This window comes from Engystomops pustulosus, chromosome 2 (assembly GCF_040894005.1).
Source record: "Engystomops pustulosus chromosome 2, aEngPut4.maternal, whole genome shotgun sequence".
NCBI lineage: Eukaryota > Metazoa > Chordata > Amphibia > Anura > Leptodactylidae > Engystomops > Engystomops pustulosus.
The window spans coordinates 169964518-169989051 of NC_092412.1; the positions used below are offsets into that span (position 1 = coordinate 169964518).

Consider the following 24534-nt stretch of genomic DNA (forward strand, 5'->3'; position numbering starts at 1 on the left):
TTCCTATTACCCACTAAGCCCCCTGGGATTTCCAGGCCCTATATGAGAAAAAAAAAAAATCTACACTAATCTTTTGGCTTCTTCCCCCCGTCCTGCGTCTTCTGCTATTCCAGCCCGGGCACATCACTATGACGTGGTGGTGTCGTGGCCATGGGACGTCATATTGTATGTGCCGCATAGGCCATTACACTATGACGTCACGCATCCGTGACATTGCCGCATCATAGTGATGTGCCAGTGCTGTAAGACCAGAAGTCAGAGCCACGGGGTCGGGAAGAAGATACCACTTTGGACACTGCACACAATTAGGATCAATGTATACTCGATTTTCTGATTGATCTTAAAAAGGTTATTTGCCACAATATGCCGCTGTGTTCACTGCAACAAGATCTGGCTGCATTATGGAGGGCATCTGGCAGGACATTTCATTAAAGGGGGCATCTGGCAGGACATTTCATTAAAGGGAGGCGTCTGGCATGTCATTTCATTAAAGGGGGCATCTGGCAGGACATTTTATTAAAGGCCATCTATCACCAGATCAAGGATTGTAAACCAAACATAAAGACATACTGGTATGTGCCCCCTCTAGCAAGATCTGCTGTTCTATTAGCTTCTCATTGGAGTTAATGGAGCCTGGAGCCCGCAGGCTCATTTGTATAATTTCAAAAGCCTTTTTTTTCTTAAAGAAAATACAAAATAGAAAAATAACTTTTAAATTCATACACACTACCACCTTCATGCACTTTGCAACAAACAGTAATAAAATGCAAAAATTACATGAAAATTCAAAATTTCCTCTGAAATATGTACAAATTCATATACAAATCCTTACACAGAGAAAATCTACTTTTCTAAATTTACAGGGGACGCCAAACATTTTTTGCGGAAAATTGCACTCAGCTGCACACAGATATATTATCGTTTTTTAAGCCAAATAAAAAAACTATATATCCACGTACCAAGCTAATGACATTACAAAAGTCACTTTGAGATGTGCAGCAATGTATTAGAGGCGCAATAACAGAACCCTCCGTGTTTCATAAGAAATTGAGTAAGAACGCCATAACATAGTTATGGGATGGTGTGAAATAAAACCTTCATTCAGGGACGTGTGCAGGGGCGGACTGGCCATAAGACCAACCATCAAATCGGTGGGCCAATTGGTTTAGGGCCGGTCTAGGGCCGGTCCTGGACTGGTGGGGCCGGTGGAAAAATAAAACACAGCCCAGAGCCCCAGTATACAGCGCCAGCCCCTGGTATACAGCCTGCCCCGGTATACAGCCAATAGCCCCAGTATACAGCCTTCCCTGGTATACAGCGCCAGTCCCCGGTATACAGCGTCACCCCCACCCCAGTACATAAAAATAAAAACACAAGAAACTCACCTCTCCGACGCCCCAACGCTGCTCAGCTGCTTGATCCCAGTCCGGCCGCGGTGACAACAACGTACACGCCGGCGTCGCACAGACCATGACGTCGGCAAGCGGCTGAACTGGGATCAAGCAGGTGAGCAGTGTTGGGGCGTCAGAGCGATGAGTTTCATGTGTTTTTATTTTTATGTACTGGGGTGAGGGTGGTGCTGTATACTAGGGGCAGGCTGTATACCGGGGGCTGGCGCTATATACTGGGGCTATGGGCTGTATACCAGGGGCTGGCGCTGTATAACAGAGGCAGGCTGTATACCAGGGGCTGGCGCTGTATAACAGAGGCAGGCTGTATACCAGGGGCTGGCGCTGTATACCAGGGGCAGGCTGTATACCAGGGGCTGGGGCTGTATACCAGGGGCTGGGGCTGTATACCAGGGGCTGGGGCTGTATACCAGGGGCTGACGCTGTATACCAGGGGCTGGCGCTGTATACCGGGGCTATGGGCTGTATACCAGGAACTGGCGCTGTATACCAGGAGCTGGCTGTTTACTGGGGCTATCGGCTGTCTACTGGGGCTATGGGCTGTCTACTGGGGCTATGGGCTGTCTACTGGGGCAGGCTGTATACCAGGGGCTGCCTGGCTGTATACCAGGGCTACCGAGGCAGGGGCAGTCTGGCCATATACCGGGGCAGGGGCAGTCTGGCCGTATATCGGGCAGACTGAATATATTAGGAGTACTGGCTGACTATTTATTCTGGGGGTGGCTATATATATATATATACACTACAGTGGGCTGGATGTATACTGGGGGGAATGGCTACTAGTAATAGCTATATTCTTGTACATAGGGGGCAGTATTATAGTAGTTAAATTCTTGTACATAGGGGGCAGTATTATAGTAGGTATATTCTTGTACATAGGGGGCAGTATTATAGTAGGTATATTCCTGTACATAGGGGGCTGTATTATAGTAGTTATATTCCTGTACATAGGGGGCAGTATTTTGGTATCAAACAAAGAAGAACGATCCAGCGTCTCAGGGGAATGTGATGATAAAATTTTTCTTTTATTGAAGATCCAAAAACATAAAATCATTAGGCAAGATACACAGCCTCTATTCTCATGGTCTGCAGGTAATGACCGACGTGTTTCGCTCAGGTGAGCTTACTCATGGTCTCTGGCAGTATTGTAGTAAATATATTCTTGTACATAGGGGGGCAGTATCATAGTAAATTTATTCTTGTACATAGGGGGCAGTATTATATTAGTTATATCCTTGTACATAGGGGAAGTATTATAGTAGTTATATCCTTGTACATATGGGCAGAATTATAGTAATTATATTCCTGTATATAGGGGGCAGTATTATAGTAGTTATATTCTTGTACATAGGGGCAGAATTGTAGTAAATATATTCTTGTACATAGGGGGGCAGTATCATAGTAAATTTATTCTTGTACATAGGGGGCTGTATTATAGTAGTTATATTCTTGTACATTGGGGGCAGTATTATAGTAGGTATATTCTTGTACATAGGGGGCAGTATTATAGTAGTTAAATTCTTGTACATAGGGGGCAGTATTATAGTAGGTATATTCTTGTACATAGGGGCAGTATTATAGTAGGTATATTCCTGTACATAGGGGGCTGTATTATAGTAGTTATATTCTTGTACGTAGGGGTCAGTACTATAGTAGTTATATTCTTGCACATACAGCAGTATTACAATATATTTTACTTAGGGGCAGTAGTATTATAGTAGTTACATTCTTGTTTATTGGAGAAGGTATTGTAGTATGTTTTTAGTGTGCATATATGGCAGTATTAAGTTGTGTGCTCTTAAAATAGAAGTGTTATTACTTTACAAGAAGGTAGTATGAGTCTCTTTCTCTGCGGTGTACATGTTGATTTAGACCATCTGTTAACAGTTTGTATGGAGTTTAGTAACTCCACCCACATCACAAGGCCACACCTACTTGTTTTGACCCCGCCCACAGAATGGGGCCACTTTTACATTTTTTCCAGAGCCACTTTAAATTCCCAGTCCACCACACTGGAGGTGTGGATGTTTTTCGTGTTACATATAACTTTGTGGAAATGTTCTGGGACACAGTGTTAATATGTAGCCACATTAGGCGAAGAGGATCGAATGTTCATTGTTTTACTCAAATTTCTTAAGAAAACAATCATGAAATATAATGCAATCAGAGAGCAGGTATACTCTCAGATTGTTCTGGATATGAGAGGGTAAAAACATGAACATTAGCTGATATTATACCTTATCAAAATTTTATAACCTATAAAGTCAATATTTACATTATCTGTGAGTTGCAAGCAGCTCCTGTGTGCAGCATCCTCCAAATTTTTCCGGGCTAAGAATCTAAAAGGAGTGGCACACTTCAGAGGGCTATATCTCTATTTCATAGAAACTCACTTATTTTATCCTATGAAAGAGGAGAATCTATTTTATCTATTTTAAACTTGTGTTTCTAGGTGTCAGGAAACTGAAGATATTAAATGGTAAAGTTAAAATTGCGCCCAAAATTCTCACTGTGAAAGTAAATCTCTCCGGTTCCCTGACACCTAAAAACACACAAAGAAGAGATTCCTCTCTTTCATCTGCAAAAATAAGTGTGTTTGTAGGTGCTACAAAGCCAATGTTATAGCCCTCTGAAGTGAGGACATATCACATATGTCCTTGGCTATACATATGCCACCCTGTGAGGACATATGAGAGCCTTAAATGGGGCCCGGCTGCTCCTCAAAGGATAATACAAATTAACACAGCTGAGAACTAAAAACAGAAGCAGGTAATGCAGAACCTCCAGCAACAGACATCAGGCTACATAGCACAGTGGTAGAGAACTGACTAGTAAGGCCAAAGGATGCCAGTTCAAATCCTAAAAGTACAGCAGAGACAGACCGGCTGGGGATAGGCTTTGCACTCCCAGTTCTTACCTGGGAGCCGTTCTACTCCTGATATTTTCCTGTCCTCACCTGCAGGCCCTCCCCAGCAGCTTATTGGAAGTTTTAGAAGACAACTGATGTCCTGTGGCTGATTGGCCATTTCTACTGAAATGCATGTCAAGCATATACACATGATCACACATAGCATCAACACCACTGAAATGATCAACATCATTACAGTGTTAACTTCAGGTGCAGGCAGGACATAGTCATCGAAGGGAACAGTCCGATATTATGTCCAACCAAAGTCTGTATCCAGTAAAAAACTTACAGCCCATACCTCCCTCACACCCCAATCCAAATAGTTCTTTGCAATGGGAATTGCCAATTCAGTTCATTCAATACCAGAATGAGGTTGTGTCCTCGATACCAAATCATGTGTGGACAGCAGTTCAGACTGTACAAGGGTCAACTCAACCCCAGCGCCTCTCAGTCCCGTGGCCACAGCCTGGCCTATGGTTATGGGATTCAAGCTGTCATGGGACCTCCCATCACCCCCACACAAAATAGGTGATGGTTTTAGGGACAGTTACCAGACCGTTCTTGCACTTTGGACACTATGGGGCAGATTTACTTACCCGGTCCATTCGCGTTCCAGCGGCGCGTTCTCTGCGGTGGATTCTGGTCCGGCCGGGATTCATTAAGGCAGTTCCTCCGACGTCCACCAGGTGGCGCTGCTGCGCTGAAGAGCATCGGAACGCACTCAAGTTCACCGGCCTATTCCTAGTGAAGGTAAGTGCAAGCTCCGCAACACTTTTCTTTTTTCAAATGCGGCGGTTTTTCCGAATCCCTCAGGTTTTCGTTCGGCCACGCCCCGATTTCCGTTGCGTGCATGCCAGCGCCGATGCACCACAATACGATCGCGTGCGCCAAAATCCCGGGGGAATTCAGGGTCATTCGGCGCAAATCTTCCAGGTTACATGTCGGGAAAAAGCTAATCGGGCCCATAGTAAATGACCCCCAATGCGTAGAAGTGTCCTGTCAGTTTATACAGATGACATAAACAGGGTTATCCCACCAACATGGAAAAACAACTAGTTTTAGCAGAGTACACTCCGTAAGGTAGAAATGACATCTCTAAATGTAGAGATGATAGGGAAAACTGATGCCATTTGAAGAATCAGGGCACCAAACATTCTTAAAAAAACGTTCTAACTTTTAAGGCACCAAAATGAGCATTTCCCAGTGTAAAAGGTAGAGCACTTCCATTTTTCAACAGTATGGGAAAAGGGAGCCACCTCTACTTCCCGTGTCTGTATAGATCAGCAGTGCCCTATTCTAAACAGAGCTAAGTGTAAATCAGTAGGGGGAATACTTTTGGTGGGTGATTATTAGACTTGTTCCCTCTTCAAACAGTTGACCCTGTAAGCATAATCCTCCATGTCCCTGATAGGAGAGTCCTTGAAGAGCAGACATCCTTCTGCAGATCCCCAGCTATTCACTTTGCACACCTGGCAGGTCTCAGAGGGAAGGGTCTTTTGTTTGGTGGCGCAGCATACCTGTCACCGATATGGGAAGGTGACTCTCTCTTCTCGGTGGGGTGACGGCGAGGAGATGCTGAGCTGTTGGCAGGGTGTCCAGAAGGGTCATCACATGGGGCTGATGTAGACCTGTTCTCCATAAAGGACATAGCCTCTTTCATATTTTTTTCATATTATGCCCCTTTATATCTATACAAAGCATGTATTTAAAAAAAGACAATCCCCACTTTAATTCTGCAATACAATGTACGTACACTTTTGTAAAAATACACTCCCTTATTAACATTTATGCACTTTTAAACACTGATATATACACAAAACCCTAATATATTTCCTCCTATTCACACACTTACCTACATACGTGTACACATTTCTACAGGCACGCTTACCATCCATGCTGGATGCCTTCTTGCAGATTTCATTATACTACTACTGTCCAGCTTGTCAGAGGGGTTCTATACTAAAGTATTGATAACCAGGCGCCACTTTACAGTCAAAATACAAGGAGAAGGAACCTGTCTATACATGTCAACAGTACCTTTTTCTTGTTCACAAATACAAATTTATGTTAATACCTGCACTCTGATCAGACAAACCTAAAAATTCAAATCAGCCCCCTTTCCCTAGAGCTGTTATTATTATTAATAAACAGTAAAAATTATAAACACGTTAGGTATTGCCGCATCCGAAAATGCCCAATCAAAATATAATAACGTTTTTTCAATGCGGTTTAACGGAAAATAGCGCCAAAAGTCGAAAATGCTACTTTTTTGCCATTTTGAAAAATATAAAAAAAATTCAATAAAAACTGATCAAAAGTTTGCACAGTCCTAAAAATTATAGCAATGAAAACGCCATCAAAAGTTGCAAAAAATGACACCGCCCACAGCTCCGAACACCAAAGTATGAAAAAGTTATTTGGCGCCATAAGATGGCAAAATCAAAAAAATAGTTTTTGTACTGGAAGTTTTAATTTTTGTAAATGTATGAAAACATTATAAAACCTCTACAAATTTGGTATCCCCGTAATCATACCGTCCCAAAGAATAAAGGATAAGTGCCATCTTAAAAATATTTTAAACAGTTTAAGTAGTTTTGGGCATTGCTTATTGAAGAATGCCAGACTTTTAACTGAAAAATATTCCCCAACACCGTTTCCCATTTTGACATGTATGTTAATTTTGTATTTGAGACACTAGAAGTGATCATATCCCTTTATGCTACTTGAAATTCCACCTTTAAACTTATTTTTTGGCTTTATGAATTTTATAAAGTTTACAGACAGATTTACATGTCAAATCCACATAGTTTATAAACCACTATGTCAGACAGAAAGGTGGCAGGTGGAGCAGGCAGAGGAGGCAGCACAGTAAGGGGATGTCGTAGCAGGGGTGACTCTGTGAGGCCAGGACTGCCGATGTCATCTAGCGGCAGTGTGTTGATCAACAACCCAAAGGTTGTTGAATGTTTGATTAGGTCATCCAATTCCTCAAATATAACATCTGACAACCCCAGCCAAGAGTCTGTGGGTTCCTCAGATACAACAATTAGTTGGCATGGCCCAGGAGCAGGTCAGAGGCCCTCAACAGGCCTCTGTCCTGTTCCTTTCCCGCAGCCAGAGAGCTACTAGGTGGTCTGGGCTCAGCACCACTATTCAGCGAGGATGAAGTGTTTCAGGACAGTCAGCAGCTGCTTGGCAGTGAAGAGGTGGGGCAGACTTCCGATGCTTCCTGCAGTAGGCAGGCTGTGCATACTGACACCGGTGAGGAGAGTAGCAGTGACCGGGAAACACAAATTGACGATGATGTAGCTGATCGCACTTGGGAGCTGGGTGTAGCAGGGCATTCATCATCGTCAGGCGAAGAGTGTGTCAGCTTGCGCGTCAGGCAGCGGAGCAGGCAGCAAGTTGTTACTGTGGCGGTGAGTCAGCAGGGTGGCAGCAGTGTGAGAACTGGAGCCAAACGTCCGCGGGGTACAAATCCCGACTCGCAGGTCCAAGTAAGCAGTGGCACAGAGGCTCAGTGAGACAGCGGCGGTAGTAGTCGCCCAGTGCATAATGTTGGCGGTAAAATTACCACCTCGGCGGTGTGGCAATTTTTTGCACCAGAGGAGCCGAGTTTGGGTATATGTCGTATCTGCGTGCAAAACGTGAAGCGTGGCCAGGAAGCTAACCTTGGCACCACGGCCCTGCGCCAACACATGCAGCGTCACCATCCATTGGCCTGGGAGAAACGAGTGATAGATGTGGTCCATCCTGCAGGCGCAGCAATAGCAGCAGCAGCACCTAGTGGCAGACAAGCTGTTTCAGCAAGTCAAGGCTCCGGCACCTCTGCCGAAGGGAGCTGTTTGTTTTTGACATCTCCAGGTCCAAATGCTCCTGCTCCTCGCTATGCATGGCGCCAGCAGTCGTTGAGTGAGGAGATTACAAAGACACAACTCTATGCGTCCAGCCATCCTAAGGTGCAGAAGCTGACCGTGCTCTTGTCGAAGTTGTTGGTACTGCAGTCTCTCCCTTTCCAAGTTGTGGTTCTCTTCAGAGAACTAATGGCTTGTGCCGAACCGAGGTGGAGAGATCCAAACCGCAATTTTTTTTCCAAAAAGGCACTGCCAGCCCTTCACTATTATGTACAACAGAAGGTGGGCCAGTCCTTGAGCTTATCAGTTACTTCCAAGGTGCACGCCAGCGCAGACGTGTGGAGCTGTAACTATGGTCAGGGCCTTTACAGCCCACTGGGTTAATGTGCTTCCCTCCCAGCCACACCAACAACTTCACGTTGTCAAACTGCTGCTCCTGCGCCAGTGTCCGCCTCCTCCTCCTCCACCACCACAGCCTCCACAAGTGCTGCTCCATCATACCACATGTGCAGGGCACAGCGGTGTCACACAGTTCTACACCTATTTTGCCTGGGAGAACGAAGTCACACAGGGGAGGAACTGCTCCGTGTCATGCAACAAGAAATCAATGGGTGGCTTTCTCCGCGACAACTAAAAATCGGAACCATGATGACAGACAATGGAAGGAACATGTTGTCCATGCGCCCTGCATGATACACGTGTTCAATCTGGTAGTTAACAAGTTCCTGAAGTCTTCCACCCATCTTCAAGACATTTTAAAAATGGCCAGAACACTGTGCACGCACTTCAGCCATTCTTACAAAGCCAAGCACACCCTCCTTGAGTTGCAGCGTCACAACGGCCTACCCCAACATAGTCTGACATGCAATGTTTCCACCTATTGGAAATCCAGCCTCCATATGTTAGACCGCCTGTAAGAACAGAGAAAAGCAATTAATGCTTTTTTTTTTATAATGCAAAGCAGACTGTAGTGCTCCTCTGTGTAACTTTGATGTCAGCCACTGGCAGCTCATGCGCGACATCTGCCGTTTGATCAGGCCCTTTGAAGAGGCCACGTTATTTGTCAGTCGCCAGGACTGCGGGATGAATAACGTCATTCCACTGCTTCATGTCCTGGAACTCATGCTGCAAAATCTGTCTGGTCAGGGCACTGGAGAAGTGGAGACTACATCTCTTGGCCACATGAGTCCGGTGGGGGCTGAACTGGAGGAGGATAAGGAGGACGACATTGGAGCACAAGCAGAGTCTTGGTGAAATCAGTGGTTTTTCCACTCAGGTGAGTGAAAGTGAAAGAGAGGAGGAGCAGGAGCATCCGGAGGAGGTAGAAGACGAGACAGATGACCCAGAAGCACCATGGCAGTATACTGTGGAGATGGAGGCCGGGAAACCCTCAGAGTCACTTGCGCAGATGGCCCGCAGCATGCTACTTTGCCTAACTAGTGACAGCCGATTAGTCAACATCCGCCATAGATATGACTTTTGGCTCTCCACCCTCTTGGACCCTCGCTACCGGGCAAAAATGGGTGACTTTTTTCCAATTGGAAACAATTGGCATACTATAGAGAAATACTGTGCACAGAGTTGGGCGCTGCCTATGTGCGACACTGTCCATCCTCTGTCAGGTCTGACCAGGCGATTCCTGGCAGTCATTTCTCGCGTACTACTGCCACGGCTACCGTGGGGAGCTGGGGGGTAGGAGTAGTAGCAGCTCCATCAGCAGCAGCTTATGTTTGGATTCCTTATTGAGCAACTTCCTTCTCCCGCCTAGTGAGGAGGGTAGCCGCCACCAGCAGCAGGACATGAAGCAGATCCTGCACCAGCAGGTGGTGACCTACTTGGACAGCACTTTACTCCCTCAGGTAGCAGATTCCATGGACTACTGGGCAGCCAAACTTGAAGCATGGCCGCAACTTGTGTAGTTTGCAATAGAGAAGCTGTCCTGCCCAGCCACCAGTGTGGCATCAGAGCGAGTATTCAGTACAGCGGGGGCCATCGTTACCCCAAGGGGAACCAGCTTGTCCATAATGTGAAGAGACTGACCTTTATCAAGATGAATCAGGCTTGGATCGGCCAGGATTTAAACTCGCCAATGCCTAATGCATCAGATTAGAACAGCCATGACGCCTCCTCCAAAAGTTGAGAAATGAGTCTGGGTTCTAACTACCTGCCTCAGCCACTATTCTGATGCTGCCACCCGCCTGATGCCACACATCTGCTGCCAGTTGTTCCATCTGCCTCCTACCATCTTTACCAGGAACTGGAATTGTCCGCCACCTCCACACTATATCATGGTGCCACTCTGCAGGCTCCTGCTGCTGCTGCTACTGATGCAACCAACACACTATATCATTGTGCTACTCTGCGGGATCCTGCTGTTGCTGCTACTGATGCCACCTTCACACTATATCATTGTGCCACCCTGCGGGCTCCTGCTGCTGCCACCTCCACACTATTTCATTGTGCCCCCCCTTGGGCTCCTGCTGGTGCCGCTATTGATGCCGCCTTCAAACTATATCATTGTGCCACTCTGTGGGCTCCTGCTACTGATGCCACCTTCACACTATATCATTATGCCAATCTGCGGGCTCCTGCTACTGCTGCCACCTTCACACTATAACATTGTGCCACTTTGTGGGCTGCTGCTGCTGCTACTGATGCCACCATCACACTATATCATTGTGCCACTCTGCGGGATCCTGCTGCTGCTACTAATGCCACCTTCACACTATATTATTGTGCCACCCTGCTGGCTCCGAGCTGCTGCTGCTACTGTTGCCACCTTCACATTATATCATTTTGACACTCTGTGGGCTCCTGCTGCTACCGCGACTGATGCCACCTTCACACTATATCATTGTGCCACTCTGCAGGATCCTGCTGCTTCTACTGATAATACCTTCACACAATATCATTGTGCCACTCTGCGGGCTCCTGCTGCTGCTGATGCCACCATCACATATATCATTATGCCACTCTGTGGGCTCCTGCTGTTGCCACCATCACACTATATCACTGTGCCACTCTGCGGGCTCCTGCTGCTGCTGCTACTGATGCCAGCTTCACACTATATCATTGTGCCACCCTGCGGGCTCCTGCTGCTGCTGCTACTGATGCCACCAACACACTATATCATTGTACCTCTCTGCGGGCTCCAGCTGGTACTGATGCCACCAACACATGATATAATTGTGCCACTCTGCGGGCTCCTGCTGCTACTGATGCCACCTTTACACTATATCATTGTGCCACTCTGCGGGCTCCTGCTGCTGCCACCATCACACTATATCATTGTGCCACTCTGCGGGCTCCTGCTGCTGCTGATACCACCTACACACGATATCATTGTGCCACTCTGTGGGTTCCTGCTGCTACTGATGCCACCTTAACACTATAACATTGTGCCACTCTGCGGGCTCCTGCTGCTACTGATGCCACCTCTACACTATATCATTGTGCCACTCTGTGGCCTACCATGTTGTCGCCACCTCCACACCTCTGACCTCATGCTGCTGCCGCCACCTTTGGAGTTCTTTTTTGTCAAAGACTGTCAAAGACCTGATATTTTCAGGAAAACTGTAATGTATTATGGATGTGGCGTCTCTAATCTACAAATTAAAATTGAAATGAATTAGAAGTCAAAATTCTCCAACTTCATCATTTTGCCACAATGTGGCCTACCATGTTGTCGCCACCTCCACACCTCTGACCTCATGCTGCTGCCGCCACCTTTGGAGTTCTTTTTTGTCAAAGACTGTCAAAGACCTGATATTTTCAGGAAAACTGTAATGTATTATGGATGTGGCGTCTCTAATCTACAAATTAAAATTGAAATGAATTAGAAGTCAAAATTTTCCAACTTCGTCATTGTGCCACAATGTGGCCTCCTCTACTCTTGGCTATATGGGCTCCTGCTGCCGCCACCTCCAGACTCTATCATTGTGCCACCATGCGGGCTCCTGCTGCCACCTCCACACTATATCATTGTGTCACTCTGTGGCCTACCATGTTGCCATCACCTCCACACCTCTGACCTCATGCTGCTGCAGCTGGTGCCACCTTTGGAGTTCTTTTTTTGTCAAAGGCCTGAATTTTTCAGGAAAACTGTAATGTATTATGGATGTGGCGTCTCCAATCTGCTGCTACTGATGCCACCTCCACACTATATCATTGGACCACTCTGTGGCTTTCCATGTTGCTGCCACCTGTGGGCTCCTGCTGCTGCCGCCACCTCCACACTCTTGTCACTGTGCCACTTTGTGGCCTCCTGTTGCCGCTGCGGATGCTGCTGTTGCCGCCACTTCCACACACTGTCAATGGACCACTCTGTGGCTTTCCATGTTGCTGCCACCTGTGGCCTCCTGTTGCTGCTGCTGCCAACTCTACACTCTTATCATTGTGCCACTTTGTGGCCTACCATGTTTCCGCCACCTCCATAATTTGTCATTGTGCCACTCTGCAGCTTACTCATGCTGCTGCAAACTGACCAATGACTCCCTGGAACACCCTGCGATTTCCATAATGCTGTTTTCACCCCCTGCCAGTGACGTTGCCAGTGTTTGGTTTTCCCCTTCATTTCATCTGCCAGAAGGTTGAAAAGCTTTAGGATTGATAGCCAAAAGCAGGAGTAGATACAGAACACACAGGACATGCAAGTATCCCATTTGCTGCTCATCTATGGATCATATTCTGGATCAACTCCTGTTTTTGGCTTTAGCATGGATTATTGACCAATTGAAAGAGGACACTGATGATCAGTGACATCAATGCAAAATTACTGCCAACACCCTCTCCGCTCTTTAGGGGGGTTTCTACATGTATCCGCGTTTAATAGAACAGGTTCTGTAGTAATCTATAAAATCATCTGATGTCAGTGTAAAAAGAGTGCACTCTTTGATGTTACAGTGGGATTTGGGCCCTCAGCTCGGTCCTTTCGAGTTGGCACAGACGTTACCTTGTCAGGCTGCGTTCCCGCTTCGCTTATTTGGTGAAGTTGACCTATGTAAGTGCACATGGAAGTGAAGAGTGAAGCGATTCTAAGAGTGGCGGCTGTCATGTGTGTGTCATACTAAAAGACTGCATTGTTTGAAGACCAAACCATGCTCCCTAGGCATATTTAAGCATGGCACAACGTTCTACAACACCCTACAGGCTCTCTGCAGCCCGGAAATACCTGTTTTTTAATGTTATTCGTTATGATTTGATCCGAATCATTTTTTTTCGAAAATTGCGGCGAGTTGGGACGAACCGAATTTTAACAAATTCGCCCAACTCTAGTCTGTATCGATAACCTCTGGGAGCACAGAGGACATAAAGTCCTATATGAAATTCAATAAGTCAGCTTCTGTGACAGATTCTGGGATGGCACGTATTCTTATATGGATGCAGGCTGAAACAGCTCCCATCAAAGTATTACAAGCATCAGTTATTTCAGTTACTGACTCTTTTAGAGGAGCTGTCCTATTGCCCAGTTGAAAAATCTCTTGAGATAAGGACCTAAATTCGGCTTGGATTTTTAAATTATGTTTATTCAGAATTCTTTCCATAGCCTCTTCCGTCATTCATTCAGATTGCAATACTGGAGGCAGTGCTACAGTTGAGATATTAAGTGCTATGCTTTCATGGCTTAGAGAGTCTTTGGGCTCCTCCGAAGACGCTCTTTTTAGTTCCCTCCATTTCCAGATTTTGCTTATTATATCTTGGTGAGAAAAAGGAGGCGACTGCTTTTGATTTCTCAAACTTGTGTCTAGGATCCATTTTCCTTCCTTGCAAAAAAAGAAAAATAAGAGAAGGGGATGTGCACAGACCGTTTTTTTTAAAGCACTTATATATGTACCAGTGTATTTAGGGTCTAAATAAATTCTGCACCTTTTAGCTTTATTAGCAAGAAGCAGTCACTGGTCTTTAGCCCAATTATGTATTTAGGGTCTAAATAATTTCTGCACCTTTTAGCTTTATTAGCAAGAAGCAGTCACTGGTCTTTAGCCCTTTCTGAGGTTTGACGCTCCCCGTGACGTCATCGGGGAGAGACTATCCATCGCCATGGTAGCTTCGGGTCCCACGAAGACCCGAAGCTACTTCGGGTTAACCCATTCATTAAAATGTGCCCTCTGCACATTGCAATGTATGAGTAGTAAAATACACATATACTGCCATACTGTGGTATGGCAGTATATGATAGGATCGTACAGACACCCTAGGGTTAAAGTACCCTAGGGAGTCTGAAAAATAGTAAAAATAAAAAAAAAGTTAAAAAATATATAATAAAAAAACCTAAAAATTCAAATCACCCCCCTTTCCCTAGAACTGACATAAATATAAATAAACAGTAAAATTCATAAACACATTAGGTATTGCTGCGTCCGAAAATGCCCAATCTATCAAAATATAACGGTTTTTCACTGCGTTTAACCCCGTAACAGAAAATCGCGCCCAAAGTCGAAAATGGCACTTTTTTGGCATTTTAAAAAAATTTTTTAAATTCTATAAAAAGTGATCAAAAGGTCGTACAGTCCTAAAAATGATTACATTGTAAATGTCATCAAAATCCGCAAAAATCGGCACCACCCCGTAATCGTACCGACTCAAAGAATAAAGTAGACATGTCATTTGGGGCGCACAGTGAAATCCGTAAAATCCAAGCCCACAAGAATACGGCACAAATGCAATTTTTTACCAATTTCACTGCATTTGGAATTTTTTTCCTGCTTTCCAGTACACGGCATGGAATATTAAATACCACCATTTTGAAGTGTAAGTTGTTACGCAGAAAATAAGCCATCACACAGCTCTGTACATGGAAAAATAAAAAAGTTACAGATTTTTGAATGTGGGGAGTGAAAAATGAAAACGGAAAAACGAAAAAGGGCTGCGGCGGGAAGGGGTTAAAGACCTGTTCAGCAGCTGCAATATTCAATCCATCTCTCCGTCCGTCCATCCATCCTACAGTTCAGGTAGCAGTACCTTCAGCGTTCTTCTCTCTAGGGCAGTGGTGGCGAACCTATGGCACGGGTGCCGAAGGTGGCACTCAGAGTCCTCTCTATGGGCACCCACGCCGTCACCCGAGCAAAGTTCGCCAGACAGGACTCAAGGCCTTTTGCAGTCCCAGGCAGCCCACGACCCTGAAAGGAAGCTAAAATGATATTCCGAAACTTCTTCTTCTTTCTACTGTATTGGTGTCCTTAGGTGCCTTAATAAGTTACTGCTTAAATAGTTATATTGGCACTGAAAAGTAAGTGGGTTTTGGTTGTAGTTTGGGCACTTGGTGTCTAAAAGGTTTGCCATCACTGCTCTAGGGTCTCTCCAAGTCTCAATATAATAATTCTTTTACTCGTTGAGTGGCTGCATGAAGCAGCCATTTCTGGAGGGCGTCAGCTGTTTGGATAGCGCTGACAGCCCATTGCTGCTCCTGCTCCCTCCTCCAGCCACTCCACTCCATGGTTTCAGAAAGACATCTCCATGGAATTCGAGGGGGCTGGGAGACACAAGTAAGCAGTTGGCAGTCTTCTCCACACTTCAGCAATAAAGTTCAGCTGTTATATACCATGATACATTTAACTAAGGACACTACTTGTGTATTTCAAAAGCAATTGAAGGCCACTCTTCTCTAGTTGATACAGAAGGTAGATTTTTTTGTATCCATTGCACAAAATGTAGGATCCCTCAGATATTGGTAGCTCATTACATTGCATCTGAGTTTAAGCGCGCAGCAATGAAGCAGATATTAGTATATTTAAATAATCATCTGCAGATTCCAGTCCTACTTGTAGGAGATTATATCATGGTGTTTTCTCCAAGTTAGATTTAATTCAGAAAGGCAATATAGGATAGATACCTTCACAGTGCTTGCTAGAATACTGGAGAAAATGAATTGGTACGATGTCTGGAGGAGGCGGTATAGCTTAAGCAATACTCCTGCTACTTCAGCTCCCATGAAACACTGTCTAGGATAGACATGGCAGTCATATCTCCACTCATGGATGTGACTTCTGATCATTCCCCTGTGCTAGTAAAGCTCTCTATTCCGGACGTGATTATCAAAGCGATGGGATTGTGTAGGTTAAATCCTTTTTGGTTGCAGCGAGTTTCGTAAGGAAATAGAGGAGTTCTTTCAAATCAATAAGTCAGATGTTTGTACAGGGAATGTGTTACCATATACAGTATACATGAGTATAAGCCCCCACAGGTCCTCTTCTTGATTTGGGTGCTCCGGCTCAGTCTTCTGAGCCCTCTTCGGGTTTTTCCGGCTCCTCTCTGGGATTCTCCGGCTCCTTTCCAGGTCCCCTCACGATGCCGGCGCATAAACAATTACCTCAAGTGGGTGAGGTCATTGTGTGTGGCTACCCTAAGCGTGTACCCGAAGAGGAGCCAGAAGATCCCTAAGATCCATTTAGTATTAACATCAAAAAGTTCAATATTCATCTCATCGGATCAGAGAATCTTATTTCTCATAGTTTGGGAGTCCTTCGTGGTTTTTTTTTTTTGGCAACTGTATGAAGGCTTTCAGATGTCGGCACACTGCCACAAAGCTTCGGCTGGTGGAGGACAGCAGTGATAATTGACTTTGCAGAACTTTCTCCCGTTTCCCTACTGCATCCCTGGAGCTCAGCCACAGCGATCTTGAGGTTCTTCTTTACCTCTCTCACCAAGGCTCCTCTCCCACGGATTGATTAGTTCTGCTCGAAGACCAGGTCGAGGAAGAGTTATGTGCTCTGACATGCGATGTGAGGTCTTATAGAGAGAGATGTGTGCCTTTCCTAATAAAGTCCAATCATTTTAATTAAACACAGGTGAACTCCAAAGAAGGAGTAGAGCTATATCAGGTAGGACCAGAAGCAAATGGATACATGTATATGAGTGTCACAGCAAAGGGTCTGAATACTTACGACCATGTGATATTTCAGCTTTACATGTTTACTAAATTAGTAAACATGTCTACATTTGCATTTTTTTTCTGTCAAGATGATGTGCAGAGTGTATATTAATGAGGGAAAAAATTCGGATTTTACCAATTGGATGTAAAAAGTGAAAAATTTTAATAGGTCTGAATACTTCCGTACCCACTGTATATCACCCTTTTCAAGCCACTGTCATAAACTAGTTTTTAAAATTACACACCTTCCATTTTTTCCAGGTTCTTGTTATGATTGAAGCTGCCCTGTGCATATTTTCAAGATGATTTCTTGTAAGCCAACTTCTGACTGCTATATAAATGTAGAATAACAACATATATGCATATTAGTATCAATAATAGTGAAGTAGTAAAGTGACAGTCAATTACTATTACATTACTTTACCTGCTTGGATAGTTATGGCTGCTCTCCTTTCTCTAGCCAATTTTCTATGTCTGTATTGCCTCCAAAAACTCTGAATTTTTAATGCTCTTTCAGAAAGGGCCAATTCTCTTTGTCTTTCAAGTACATCTACCTGATAAATATTAAGGTTGTATGAATAATCAGGTATTTTAAATGCCGTTTCTAGTAAATAAAAAGAAAGTTTTTCTTACCATATGGTGCGTCATAAATATTTTTGTGGTACCACAGTGTACCAATGTATTACAAGAGGGATGCAATTTAGCTAGAACCAGCTGTAGAATGTTTTGTGATACAAGGTGTAATTCATCTTCCTCTGCAATAGGAGAAGAGCCTGCAAGCAGTAGAGTGTGGTGGATTTAAGTGAAATATTATATAATCATCAGCTATATTATATGGGAAGGGGCACACAATTGTACATTTACGCAAGCCCAACTATGTTGCACATAGTACATGCATGCACACAGACAGCTCTGCTGTATATAAACACACAGACCAACTCACATTAGTTTTTAACCATTAATCTCACAACATAACTGGAAGTACATGATGTACTTAGGGATGTATGGAGACCTCTAAATACAAGGCATGTGTCTGAACATCAACCGTTAACTGCCTGCATGCATTTCATCAGATAAGCTGTTAGTTGCTGTGGATAAACCCAAATTCAGCACCCAAACAGAAATGCCACATGGGCGGTGGTTGGGGGCACCTATTGCTTGCCTGGACAGCTGTAGCATATTGTAATAGGTGAGAAGCATATTAAAAATATACAAAATAAGGTTACATTGCAGTATTTTGTACCCTGGTTATGTCACTGGGTCTAATGCAACCCTCTTTAAGAATTTGACAGGGAGTGGTGAAAACTTGGCAAGTGTCAGTTTTATACTGTGTAGTGTATCTTTTGAAACATTTTTGCTACAATTTATCATGCAATTTTTTACATTGACATAAGTTTTATTAAACTAAAGTCTGTGAAGGATGTGCACAAAAGAGGCACTTCACAACTGTACAGTTCATTAACAAATTAATATACAGCAATATAGGTAGTCTTAGCTTTAAATATTTCAATTTTGACTACAGAAGTAAATCAGATTACGACTTCAAACTTGGTGAAAAACAATATAAAAGCGTCAAAAAGCTTTAAATGAAATTAAATTTGTATTGATTTTGTTGAAAGATTATTCACATCACAATTTTCTACTATATTTTCAACAAGATATTTACCTCATTTTATTATAGTTTTATAAATTCTAGATCCCAAGCTGCAAACAGTAAAGTGATATCCAAATAGAGAGAAAAGGAAACTAAAGAAAAATGTGAGAAAAAAGTAAAGATATCAGACAGACAGCTGAAAAGATATTAAGTTAGGTAGTGTCTAGTTCATTCATTGTCTGACAAGTCCTGAATTTGCACTGGTCCTTTTTCCAAAAGTGAGTCAATTTAGATTGACCCTTTTATGACTGAAATATGGCTATATATACGACCTAAGTGCACATACCCCATTCAGAAAGGACGTGTGCCACATCATGGCAGGGGCACACTTCAAATATCTATATATTTTGAACCTTGGCACCTAGAAACATAGTTCTGAAGTGTGAATTCGACTGTGGATATTGTCTATTATGTGGGAGATTCTCCTCTTTCAAATGACACCAGAACTGTTTGTTCTATAGTACCTACAAATATGCTTTAGTTGTCATAATAAAGATGAGAATCGCACCAGGCTTGTGGTTCTGTGAGCTACAGAACCGTTTATACCGTCAGTTAAAGAAATAGGCGGGAACTAGATCTTTATCTGCAACTTGCATTTAATCATGTCTGTAGGTAATATAGAACCAAAATAGTGGTTTCTGAAGTGACACTCCCACTCTGCAGTCTTTGCACTTGACTCATCTCAGACACAATGGGACTCTTTTCTGCTCAATTTCACATGGCTTTGAAAGTGATTTGTTTTCTAGGTAAATGGTTGCCATTTCATAGAAGAGGGAATTCTAGAAATTAAATTTCAAATCCTACCAGAAGCTGCTAGTAGTTTGCTGTGGTAAATTTGATGAAAACACATTCTCAAACTTCTAAGAGCTTATGATGGGTTCTGTAAAGGTTCTTTTCATTTTGACAAAATATCAGACCCCCCAAGGTATATACAAATATAGCAATGACAGCAATCAAAACCAGAAAATAAAATCAGGTCACTTGGCTTCCTCTCTGCAATTCTCTTATCAGATGTTATCTATCTTAACCCCTTAAAGTTGATACAGAGCCAAGAACAGACACACTGCATTGTTTTGGACCTTACCACAATGACAAACCAGAACTCCGTTCTTGTAATAATGAACCCTCTAAGGACACAGCCCCAATTTAATAACTTTTTTATTTTTCTGTATACAGAGCTGTATGGGTGCTTGTTTTTTGCGTAACAAATTGTACTTCTTAGTGATGGTATTTAATACTCTATACCATGCATTGGGAAGCTGCAAAAAAAATTTCAGTGAAACTGACAAAAAAAACCCCACATTTGCACCATTTTCTTTTAGGCCTTGAATTTAACGCCTTTCATTCTGTGCTCCAAAGGTAACATCCGAATTATACTTTGGGTCCCTACTATCATGGAGATACCGAATATGTATAGCTTTTATTGTGTTTTAGTAGATTTTTAACCCCTTAACGACCTGGCCTATTTCTATTTTTCACTCCACACTTTCAAAAATCTATAACTTTTATATTTTTCCACGTACAGAGCTGTGTGTCAGCTTATTTTCTGCGTAACAAATTGCCCTTCATAGTGACGGTGTTTACTATTCCATGCCATGTACTGGGAAGCAGGAAAAAAATTCCAAATGCAGTGAAAATGGTGAAAAAACCAATTTGCGCCGTTTTCTTGTGGGCTTGGATTTTACAGCTTTTATACCTCTCGGAAGATAACAATGCCAAAAATTATAAATTTTTTCACATTATATTTTATTCCGTAAAATTTATAAAATGTAAGAAAAATATAGGAATGTAGTATCGCTGTTATAGTACTGACCCATAGAATGAAGGTACCACATTAGGCTATATGGTGAACACTAAATGAAAAACAATGAAAAAAATCAATTACAGAATTGACATGTGCCCCCCCCCCCCAAAAAAAAAATGAGTTAACATATTTTGATCAATAGGGCTAAGCCTCTCCAAAATAGTATAACTGAAAAATGCATCTCATCCCACAAAAAATAAGTCCTCACATGGCCACAAACAAAAAGTTAGTATTTTATAGCTTGCTTAGAACCGTTACAAAAGTGGCTACTGCATGGCCCTACTTCCCTTCTGCACCCTCCGTGTGGCCATACGCTCAAGGGCCAGAAATGTGGGATGATGCTGCTTTGCACTATAATGGTACTGTTTTCTATTTGTGTACAGTATCAAATAGGTATTGAGTATCAGGTATCATATCAGACTCAAAATTCTTGCATCAGTGCAACACTACCAAGTCAGATACCACACAAATAATTGCATAAAATCTGACTGTTTGCCTTTTGAGCAGATAATAAAAATTCTTTGGAATCATGGCACATTAATAAAATTACACATAGTTTTACTGTATTACACTATTATACCCTCAGGCAGGAATAAAATATTTATTCCCTATTTTTTGTGAAATCTCACCAATTTAAAAAATTATCATGGGAAAAAGAGTAGAGTTGTACTTAAGATAAACCTACGTTTAGAGTCTGCAGATTTGTCACTTCCAACGCCCCATACTTTTAATTTCATATTAAAGACAAGAATCAGATCACATCAGGCTTATAGTTTCTGTGAGCTAAAACAGGGATACTTGCTCATACATTCTGGAACTGTGACTGTGGTAATCTTATATTTCATATCCATGGGTTCCTGCCTTCTAAAATCATCCTTTACAAACACGCAAATGAGCCAGAACTGTTACCAGACCCCCTCCAAGCTGCAGCTACAAAGACTGTTAGATTGTGCAAGAGCATTTTCCCCCTTTCACTGTGTGCTGCTTCCATGAGATTACTGCAGGATGATAACGGGAAGACAGTGCAACAGCCTGTGAATTTGCGGAACGGAGGAGCATATGCCATATATATCACATTGTTAGATGCACTTTTCCTTCTCTGCCCTTTGCTGAAGATCTTCTGATATATATATATATATATATTATATATAATCAAAATATACAGAGACTGAGCTTCATGGAAAAGGTCACAAAGGGTAGCGGTATGGCATTATATTGTGTAAGCATATAAATGTATGTGTGTAAGTCATATCCCACACACAGAATTGTGTAAAATCTTACTGCTTTGTGAGTAGATAGCAAACATTTTTGGACTCACAGCACATTACTTCACTTATTATGTACTCAGCAGGGTCGGACTGGCCAACCCATGTGCCAGCCTTTTAGCTCAGCCCCTTACTTAATGATGACTCCACCCAAGATGACTGTAACACCGCCCTCTGTAAGCTGTCAGGACTTCAACTCTATCTGTGTTTGGGCACAGATCGAGATGAATAACCAGATGGTGCACAAAGCTATAAGCTCTCTGCTTCATCCATGTCCTCCATAGCTGTGTTGTCAGCAGGCATGGAAAGAAAGGCAGAGCTGCTGGGGAAGTGGCCAGGTAAGTATGTGGTGTTTTTTTTTTTTTTAAATAATTTGAAACAAGCAACGAAGTTAGAGTGGCGGACCACAATATAGGGGGATATGAGAGGGGCCTACACGATGGGGAGAGGGTTATGGGGGAGGGTTGAGAGAGAAGAAATTATGGGGCATATGAGAGGCAGCCAAAATACGGGGTGTATGAGAGGGGGCCATCAATTTGGGGGTATAAGAGGGGGCTACAATACAAGGGAGAGATGAGAGAGGCCACAATATGAGGGGGAGATAAGGGGCCAGTATATAAGGGGGAGATAAGGGGCCAGTATATAAGGGGGAGATGAAGGACCACAATATGAGGGAGAGGTGAGATGTCACAATAAAAGAGGGAGATGAGAGGAGGCTACAATATGGTCACAGTGTTAGAGGGGGCCCACATTATGGGGGGTATGGGAAGGGAACAAAATAGGGGGGGTGGTTATGAGAGAGGAAATTGGGGGGAGAGGAGAGAAGCCACAATAAGAGTTGTAAATGAGCGGACACAATAAGAGGGGGAGATGAAAGAAGCCACAATATGAGATGAGAGAAGCCACAATATAAGATGATGAGAGAAGCCACAATATGAGGGGAGATGAGAGAAGCCACAATATGAGGGGGGAGATGAGAGAAGCCACAATATGAGGGGGGAGATGAGAGAAGCCACAATATGAGGGGGGAGATGAGAGAAGCCACAATATGAGGGGGAGATGAGAGAAGCCACAATATGAGGGAGAGATGAGAGAAGCCACAATATGAGGGAGAGATGAGAGAAGCCACAATATGATGGGGAGGAGATGAGGGGCCAAAATATGAGGGGAAGATAAGAGGTCACAATATGAGGGAGAGATGAGAGTGGCCACAATATGAGAAGATGAGAGGTCACACAATGAGGGGGAGATGAGCGGGGCCACAATAAGAGGGGGAAGTGAGAGGTCACAATATATATGATTGGAGAGATGAGAGGAGGCCACAATATAAGGGGTTGTGCCACCATAGCACATGGCTGTAATTGTGTCCAATCCATTGTGAAATGTACTTTCAGCATTTACACTTATTACAAAATATGCAGCCTTACTGAGATAACTCCTTATGTAATGGTTGCTGCCTCCCCGTTCTGGTTGCTGTGTCCGTCCTGAGATACTTCTGATCTGGCTGAGTCTGCGCACAAGGATTCAGCCAGCTGCTACATATTCCATCACCGGCTCACAGCTCCTCTCCACACTGAGAGATCAGCTGACACACTGCAGCCAATAGGAAGTGAGAGAGTAGGAGGGGCAGAGAACTTAGCTGTCTACAAGAGTGAAGGATGCGATTTCCACTGCTTATTTCAAGCTTCAACTTCACCAGGGCTTACAGCAGCACATGCAAGGTAAATGCAGCCAGACATGGGTATCAGCTGTACAGAGGACAGTCCTTCCCTAACATGAAAGCTCAGGCTGCAGAGATAATACAAGCAACAGGCTGAGCTCTGACCTCTCCTGAGTTCCAACAGGTCCTGCAGTCCCCCTATACTCTGTTGTCCTGCAAAGGGGCCCCTGTCCCTGACTAGCAGGAAAGTAGCTAAAGATCAGCAACATGTGGGATTCTGTCACCTATTTATCTAACCAAGTCCTACAATCAATCTAACATCTATCATCTATTTGCTATCTATCTCCTACCTATTTAAATATCATCTGTATATCCATTATCTATCCATTTTTCCTATCTATCTTCTATCTAGCAATCTTTTCACAATACATAGCGACACATTTATTACAGTTTGTGCACCTAAAAACAGGCGTACAAGCTGTGATTTAGTCACAATTCCTTACAAGAAACACAAGAGAAGCAATTAACGGCTCCAAAGTAACATACAAAAATGCAAAAGTTTATTAGTAAAAAATAATAAAAACAACTAAAAAGGTCCATGTTAATGCACAGAATTTCAGGGACAAGGAAGTACAAAGCAGTGTCCCTGAAAACACCCTTCACTCCTGCCAAGTGTCAAATATAATCAAACATGATACTGGACCTTCCGAATAAATGGCATGACAAATAAATGAAATCAGAAAGATCCCTGACTCAATCGTACAATCTATGCATACAAGTGGAGCAAAAGAATGTAATCTCACAGCATCATGGTCGGTCAAGCTGACAGTAGTGCAAGCATGTCGTAGGTCTAGATAAAATCAGGGGAGGCCAACCCCGTGCATAAGGACCACTTACTCCTGAGGATGTCACTTGGGAGTGCCGATACATGTGAGATTTGCCTCCCCTGCACCTATCTAGACCTCCAACATGCCTGACCGACCATGATACTGTGAGAACACAGTGGGGCACATGTGCTAACAACAGATCAGTGTGTATAACCTGCAGTTTGCCTGTGTATAGTGCAGGATGTGCCGGACACACAAGTCAGACACACTTCTGTCAGACTTTG

At 43.5% G+C, this 24534-nt stretch overlaps 1 protein-coding gene across 1 annotated transcript in view; it reads right to left on the minus strand.

The window, feature by feature from the left end:
- The window catches only part of MYO19 (myosin XIX), a 521756-nt gene that overhangs the window by 11182 nt on the left and 486040 nt on the right, over nucleotides 1-24534 (minus strand). The window contains exons 20-22 of the mRNA XM_072133499.1: nucleotides 17674-17813; nucleotides 17465-17594; nucleotides 17286-17371 (exon numbers count right to left, since the gene is read on the minus strand). Of these exons, the coding sequence (XP_071989600.1) occupies nucleotides 17286-17371; nucleotides 17465-17594; nucleotides 17674-17813 (356 nt within the window). The remainder of the gene's footprint in view (nucleotides 1-17285; nucleotides 17372-17464; nucleotides 17595-17673; nucleotides 17814-24534) is intronic.